The sequence below is a fragment of the Cibotium barometz genome, chromosome 42 (assembly GCF_041138505.1).
Source record: "Cibotium barometz isolate CiBa-2024 chromosome 42, ASM4113850v1, whole genome shotgun sequence".
NCBI classification, from domain to species: domain Eukaryota; kingdom Viridiplantae; phylum Streptophyta; class Polypodiopsida; order Cyatheales; family Cibotiaceae; genus Cibotium; species Cibotium barometz.
The window spans coordinates 31,809,687-31,818,015 of record NC_141087.1 but is presented as its reverse complement, the minus strand read 5'-3'; the positions used below and the strand labels follow the sequence as shown (position 1 = coordinate 31,818,015).

The window sequence follows — 8,329 nt, the reverse complement described above, 5'->3', positions numbered from 1 at the left end:
ATGCAATTTGTACAAAGTCTAGAATAACTCTCAAGCATAGAGTGAGATGTTTGTCATGCAAATGTTGACATTGGTTCTAAGATTGGAGGTCGAAAGAAGACTGGAAGTTGGAGGGGTGGTTGAGTGCTACGCCTCGCCTGTTTTGAGATAGTCTTCCTCAAAATTGTTTGGATGGTACATGCAAAGATTGGAAGTGGTTGATGTGTCATGCTTGTTTTGAGATGGTCTTCCTTTAGCTGGTTCGAGGCTACATGCAAGATTACGTTTCACGCTTGACAAGGATAGGTATATATAGCACAAGTTTTCTCCTATCACATGTCATTCTCTCTAGCATCTCCTCTCCTCCTCTAGCCACATTGTGCACGAGTTTTCTCCTGCCATGTGTGCACGGGTTTTCTCCTACCACACGTCATTCTCTCTAGCATCTCCTCTAAAGCCATCTTCTTCTCTCCTCTAGCCACATGGTAGAAATGTGTAAACTGTGCACGGGTGGGGGCAATGCCGCAACAACACATATATGCAAAACTAGTTCCTTTCGTTGGCATGTCCTACTGAGTGATCACCATAACAAAGGGTAGCTCCAATTTTGTGTGGGTTACAAGCAGAATTGTTTTTTTAGAGGGGAGAAAAACCTTTCAACTTTGGTACAGTAATTTATTGAAGAGAGAAAACCTTTTAGATAGGCATGAGCATGAATTTTCAGATTCCATGGGTCTGGGACAAAGTGAGAAGGATCTCTACTCTGGAAATAGCAGTAGGCTAGGCTTAATTTGCCCCTACATGAAGTGCACATTCAATTTGTTACCAAGCAGGAGGAGCCAGGATAATCGCAGGCCAATATAACCAAGGTTGCACCTTACAACAATTAGAAGTCATTATAATGGTATATAGTGATGGTGTACATATACAGTATAGCTTGGTGTTTGTATGAATATGGTACATTCATTATCTTCAGACCTTCTACCATGTGAGTCCATCTTGTTAAGTAAATGGTCAAAAGACTCCAATAATATGTAAAAAAAAAACCAACCAGAACTTACATCCTGTAGAGCAAAAGAAATTACAGAAGCAAGAAACACCGAAAAACAAAAGAATGATTAGCTTGGTTAGCTCAAATACATCATGTCAAATCCACCTATGAGAGCTTAGAATATTGGGCCCTCTTTGAAGCATAAAAATTATTCCGGATGTAGTAGTAGGTATGCTAATGCGTGAAGGCTTTTCATTGCCTAAGGTCTGGCTTGATTTGCTCCAATTGTTGCAGAACCTCAGACATCTCTGGGCGTTCCAGGGGAGGCAGTTTCACACAGGTCATGGCCAATTGAAGGGTGTTGATGAGCTCTTCGTCTCCGGGCGCCCTGCCTTTCATGAGCTCTAGGTCAAACACCTCATGCGTCCACTGCTGTTTGACGATGGAGGCCACCCAGTCTGGAAGGTCCATGCCGGTCTCTGTTGCAGAGGGGCCTTCTCCTGGGGCCTTCCCTGTCAAGAGCTCAAGCAGCACGATGCCGAAGCTGTACACATCCGACTTGGTGGTGGCCTTCCTCAGCTTGGTGAGCTCGGGCGCCCTGTAGCCCAGGGCCCCGGCGGTTGCAATCACATTGGAGTTGGCCGCCGGTGTCATGAGCCTGGACAGCCCAAAATCAGAAAGCTTTGGATTGAGGTGTGCATCTATAAGAATGTTGCTGGAGGTGAGGTTTCCATGGATGATTTTCTCTTGGTCGTGCAGGTAAGCCAGGCCTCGAGCAGCACCAACAGCAATGTTCATCCTGGTTTGCCAAGTTAAGGGTGTTTCAGGTCCCCGAGCTGCCGAACATAGCACATCAATCCAGTTACAGAAGATTATACTGCATGATTGAGCAAATCTAAAGCTTAATTGCAGGGCTTTGTGCCCAATTTGAAGAAGATTACATTAATAATACAATGTAGTATATGCCACTGATTACCATGGACGAATGCCGCTAAGCTTCCCCCTTGCATGAAGTCGAAGATGAGCAGCTTCTCATCCTTTGGCCCCCAATAGTAAGCCCTGAGAGCAAGCAGATTGGGGTGCCTTATGGCTCCAAGCGAGGCTACTTCCACCTCGAAATCCCTCTGGCTTTTCACAATGCCCTCGCGCAGGCGCTTCACCGCCACCTGGTTGCCATCCTCGAGGGTTGCCTTGTACACAGTCCCATAGGTGCTCTTGCCCAGCACCTCCGCCGTTGCACAGAGTAAGTCATCTGCAGCAAAGCCCAGCGAGCCCTCGAAGTGCACCAGCTTGCCCCCCATGTCCCCTGGCCCTCCCTTTGCAGTGGTGCTTGGAAGGCCTCCGGCTTGGCTCGGCTTGTCCCCTGGAAACCCTGCCTTGGCCACCTCCGACTTCCTGCAACAACACAGGAAAAGAAGAGAGCACACGCACAGCACAAGAAACACCACTATCACTACCCCTATTATAATGAACACCAGACTGAGCGCGCTGAATCTCTTCTTCTTCCCAGCTGTGGCAGCTGCCTTCGCTTGCTGTGACTCATTGTTGCTCTTGCTCGGCGCTGGAGCCGTAACGGCACATACGGAAGAAGGAGAAAAGCCGCATAAGCCTTTGTTGCCTGCAAATGCACTGGGTTTGAAGGAATGCCGGAACTTGGGGACCGGCCCTGTCAGGCTGTTGTCGGAGCAGTTGAAGCTGGTGAGGTTAGATAGCTTGGAGAGGGAAGAGGGGAGGCCGCCGGTGAAGTTGTTGTGGGAGAGGTCGAGAGAGGATAGCTCTGTGATGTTGCCTAGCTGAGGTGGGACTGGACCCGAAAAATCGTTGTTGCCTAGACCCAGGACGAGCAGAGTGGACAAATCGCCAATTTGAGAGGGCAGTGAGCCAGTGAGGCCATTGTAAGACAGGTTGAGAGTTAGAAGAGAGGAGAAGAGTTTGCCTGACGTAGAAGATGAGGGAGCCATAGCCAGTTGAATGGCCGAGCTTGGTTGCATAGAATTTAGAGAAGGGAAGGAGCCATTGAGAGAGTTGTGAGAGAGATCGAGGGTCTGAAGGTTGGAAAGATCAGAGAGCTGAGGGATGGGCCCAACCAGGTTGTTACCGCTCAGAATAAGCACCTGCAGGCCAGTAAGCGATGCTATGGTGGAAGGTATGGTGGAGGAGAGGTTGTTTGAGCTAAGGTCCAGGCGGCGGAGCAGGGCAGAGGCTGCGAGGTCGGCCGGAATGACGCCGGTTAGGCGGTTCTTGCTGAGGTCAAGAGCTTGCAGGACGGGGGAGAGAGAGGCAGGGATGGTGCCCGAGAGGAGGTTCTGGAAGAGGTAGAGGCCTCGGAGGTTGCGAAGGGCGGAGATGGATGCCGGAATGGGACCCGTAATGGCGTTGGTGTGGAGGCTCAGCTGCCGAAGAGCCACGAGTTGGCCGATCTCCGTCGCTAGCTGCCCGCCCAGGCCCTTGCTAGGGAGATGGAGGGCGGTGACTTGTCCACCAATGCATTTCACACCCAACCATCCTCCGGTGCACGCTCCCCCTCCGCTTGTATTCCAGCTCTCCAGAGCCCCGCGAGTGTCGAGCAGAGCGGCTTTCATCGCCGCCAGCGCGGCCAAGTCTGAGTCTATCACTGTCGAATTTGTTGCGCCACCACCAGCTAGTAGCACGTGCCTTGCGCCGCCTACGAGGGTGCTCCTACTACAGCACAGCATGAGCAACAGGGTGAAAATGCGACGCCATTTTCTATTAGCATCCTCAGACTCTGTCTCCATAGCTACACCTTCGGCAAGCTTCCTCTTACAGCTATGAAAAGGTAGTGGCCACTGGCGACGAAGAGTTCTCCAAAACGGCCAAGTTTCGCCAGCTTCCGTCTGTGCGAGACCGGAAGGACGAGGGTGTGGAAGCTTGGGCAAGAGGGAAGCGGGTCACGTTCTCGCGACAATGAATGTACAAGGCGATACGCTTCGTCCCCCCCTTGAAAGCCAGGAGGGGGGCTAGAGTGAAAACAGAGAAGCAGCAACAACAAGAGAAGAGGAAGAAGACACTAGGAATCCATCGCCCTCTCTACTGGTAGAGGAGGAGGCCCTTCAGAGTGAGCAGGAGATGTACAATCTCACACACAGGAAGTGCAGGCAGGAGGCGCCCGTCGTATATCGCCACAGTGGCAGCGTCAGCGGAGGTGCCTGAGGTTGCGGCTGTCTATGGGGGAACGGGGACTAGCGCTCAGTCATCGGGCTTTACGAAAGTCGTTTACCATCACGGACAGGGCAAATTTATATAAATATACCCGAGGCGCGAAAATCCCAGCGAGTAAATTCTGCAAATCGGGTGAAAATGAAAGCAGGGGTGACGTGGCACTCCGACGTGGCATCCATCGGCAGGCAATACATCGCCAGCGTGGCAATAACAGTACAACTTCACACGCGGCGCCTCAAAAAGTTTGCCAGCACGCAAATTAAAAGCTGGCTGAGCAGCCTCGGGCAACGCATTAAAGCCGTCCCTGGCCACCGTGGACCTAAAGCGTTGCGCGGCCCGCCCGGCAGCAGACGGGTGGATTAGCGTGGATTAGATAAATAATGTATACATTAATCTTCTTCGTTTTACGTGTACAAAAACATGAGGTTGGCCAACGGCTCCTGTTGAAAAAGGGGGGGGGGGGGGGGGGTGTGTCCCCTCATATATATATATTTACGTTATTTTAGCTCACGATTCAGCAACGGCTCTATCTGCGAGCTTTTCCAACCAGCCAACAATACGACCTTTTTTTGGCGCCGTTCCGTCTCCCGCCAACGGTCGGCCGCCATTTCCCGGCCTCCGCAGCCTCATGAGTTAGGGCGGAATCTCTATGATAATTTAATAAATTTCATTTCCCCCCATAGTACCATTTAATATATGCCCCCCACACCATAGTACCATGTCATAAGTAGTAATTGGTTCCATGTTGTAACTTGCCCCATGCCACCATTAAATTTTGACAACTCAAGTTTCAACTTTCCAAGTTCCCCTTGCAACCTCCTAGCTCCTCCCTCTTCCCCCCCTAGACTCCAATAATGCAATTGAGCTGAAAAATAGACACCAACAAACAGTTAACTCCCAAGTTAGCAATTTTGCACATTCGAGGGTTCGGGAAAAGACGGGTTTGCTTTAGCCTAGAACTTGTTCAACTTTGGGAAAATCCTTCTCAAATTCTTATGAGAAGGAAATAAAACCCTTTCAAATTTTACAAGTTTTAGTTATATTTTCTAAGTTCACATAGAAAATACCATCTCAAAAATAGCAATTTCCTTCTCATTTAGTGGTGAAAAGGATTTAGTTCCTTTTCCCTAAAATTGTTTTCCCGAACCCTTACTTTCGTCATTGGGCTTCAAAGTTCAAACTCCTTTTTGGGCTTTAAAGAGGCTATTCATGCACACTACAAATGTGCGCATTTATGGGTGATGGTTGGCCCGATTGTCTTTTTTGGGCTATTCATGCACACTACCAATACATGCATTTATGGGTGATGGTGGCCAAATTATGGGGGCACGCAACCGGTACTTTGAGCTTGCATGCATATAGCTCGAAATGACACTTGAAATTTTACCAAAGGCTCCATTAAGAAAAGCCTTATAAATATACTAAAACATCAAACTCAAGCCCAATGTTGTATAATGTATGTGCTTAGGGGACATTCATATGCTTATGTAAATGTATATCTATATGTGTGTGACCATGACCTCATATATTAACATGTATACCATAATTTATTGGTGTGATGAAGCTCAAAATGGATGTGGAAGGTGGCATTTGAAACCCAAAGCAATTAAGGAAAGTTTCAAAATAGTTTTGACTAAACCATTCATAGGCTGCAAATTTAAGGCATGAGACTAAGCCAAGTGCATATATATATGGCCCATGACACACGCAGCTCAATAAAATTCAACCACCGAGATAAGCATGTTCATGCAACGATCTTGGGTTGGCAAACCAAATAGAAATCAATACTCCCTTTTGGTTCAAATGAGAAAATCTTTTTTTGCTTGTGAGAGCATAAGGACATGGAAGAAGATAACAAAAAAGATAATGTTTTTACACTTATCTCTCATAGCCACAAACGAAAAAATTTAGGAAATCGCTATTAATTCTAAAATAGGTCTTCTAGAATAGGAGCTACCCAAAATCAAAATGATTTTTCAACCATGCTTAGAACTTGAGTTGCTATGTGAACATGCTAAATGTGATGATGGTAAAGTGTCCATGCTTTTGTGAGGGACATGCAATGGGCCTTTCCCCATGAGAGTAAAAATGCAAGATGTTTTTTGAAATGCCCAAACTTTGGTGATCAAACTAGTTCTCACATGGGAGGTGATGAAGTTTCCCTTTGTCACAATGAACTAGCTAATGGGGAACAATACAATTTTGCTTAGCATGCACATAAGCTTCGCACATGGTTATACAAATTTTTTTAGATGCTTTTTTTTCATAGAATCAATGTGATTTTCTCCTCAGTAGATAGTTTGCCCACCTCTTCTCACCAAGTTGCACATATGTAGGTAGCCTCATGAATTTTAAATGCCATTGAGAACTCCAATGGTCGTAAGCTCTTCTACAACCACTTTTTGGCATGCATGGAAATAAAACCAATGTTCATCATTCATCTTACTCTTTGGTCAAGCATGAAAAGATGTGTGCTAAGAGCCTTGCCCCATGTAAGTTTTATACCATTAGATTGGAGGAGTGGCATAGCTTTATAAGTACCATAACATTTACATGAAATGAATGTGCATTTCAAGTTACAAGAGAAACTCTCAAAACATGTACTGAAATTTCTTCTCAAGTATAGGGATTGAAATCTTTCTTTTCCATTTTCAAGTGTCAACGTAATGCCTCGTTAGCTTAGTGGAAGTAGGATAGCTCTCTAAGGCTAAACATGCCACAAAATAATTCACAACATCCCCAAGTTATAATCTAATGAGTAGCTAAACCCATTAGGGCTCCTAACATCCCCTATAACTATGGACGGTATGATTTTGGATAAGGTATCACCCCCAATAGTTGTGAATTATCCTTTTGATAAAGCATAGATAGACGTCTACATGAATATGGAGGTACTTCCATGTGGAGGTTCTCGAGAGCAAGGGAGGTAGATGCCATATGGATATGACTCTTCTTTCCACCCTTGTACTAGTGTTATAGATGGAACTTTTATCTAGGTATTATTTATAGGTTAATTATGTTAACACTAGTTCTGTAATTGGACACTTAAGTGTCCTGAGAGACTAAAGTGTCCTGAAAAGTTCTTGAATTTTTGTGGGCAATTTATTAAGAGTTTTGAAATGCTCAACATCCACAGATGTTCCTCAAGACCCAAAAAATCCTTGAGATTTTTTAAACTGCACTTTTCTTAGCTTTTGCAAGGCAATATTTTAATTTTCTTAGACACATGCTGATAAAATGCATGATTTTTGCTGTTTTCAAAATAGTAGTAATTTGGACATAACTTTTAGAAGAGACATAGTTTGATCATGAAACTTGGCTTGATGGAAAGCCCATGATGTAAACTAAATCCTAGAATCATCAAACGACAATTATTGGATAAATTTTTGGCTCACTAATATTGAAATGACGTTTTTTTATACATGTGGAGCATGAATTTTTCTCCTTCCATATGCAAGCTAATAATGTAAAACTTGAGGTGCACCCATGTTATATAGGATAAATACTACTTTGTTTTGAATTTTCCAAAACTTTAAAGCCACTTTTTGGGCCTCTTCTCATACATGGCCTTTTGCGCAACGTGTTTTTAATACATAAAATGTCTAATTATGAGTCTAATTTTGATTTTCATCAAAGGGGAAAGCTATGTAAGTGCATTATTTGTTGTAACTATAGGTGTAGACTACTTGTGCAAGCATAGTTATGATTAGTTTTTGATAAAAGATGATCAAATTTTGTATTTTTATTTTTTACAATTTTTTTTGAACCAGGTGATAAGAACGTACTTAAGTGGAGGCTAAGTTAGTGTCATACACCTCAAATTATGGCTTATTTATCTCATATCAAGCATGAAAACCAATAATCAACATTCTCATTGATATGGCTACATTATTTGTTAGTGGCGTGATTGAGTTTTGATAATACGCGTTACTTTTGCTGATTTTATGCAACTTTTTTGAAAACAATTCTAGGAAAGGAAAATGATTTTTTTGGTGAACTTCTACCTCCTTGGATTGATGTATGCTATCAAAATATATTGGAAAAAATGCTATTGATATCATTGGATTTTTTTTGAGAGAATGATGCTTGCATATTTGGAAAAATCCTGAAAAATGTTCATTTTCAAGACATATGCTACTTTGTTGCTTATGTCCTTCCAAATAAAAAGGCATTTTATAT

General features: G+C 44.4%; 1 protein-coding gene across 1 annotated transcript; it reads right to left on the bottom strand.

Moving 5' to 3' along the window:
• Positions 1-1,018: 1,018 nt before the first annotated feature.
• Positions 1,019-4,165, bottom strand: LOC147614377 (putative inactive receptor kinase At3g08680). The gene is made up of 2 exons (XM_086780913.1): positions 1,947-4,165; positions 1,019-1,806 (listed from the first exon to the last, which is right to left on the bottom strand). Exons 1-2 carry the CDS (start codon positions 3,724-3,726, stop codon positions 1,223-1,225), a joined length of 2,364 nt encoding a protein of 787 aa, XP_086637039.1. The 5' UTR covers positions 3,727-4,165; the 3' UTR covers positions 1,019-1,222.
• Between the last annotated feature and the right edge of the window lie 4,164 nt (positions 4,166-8,329).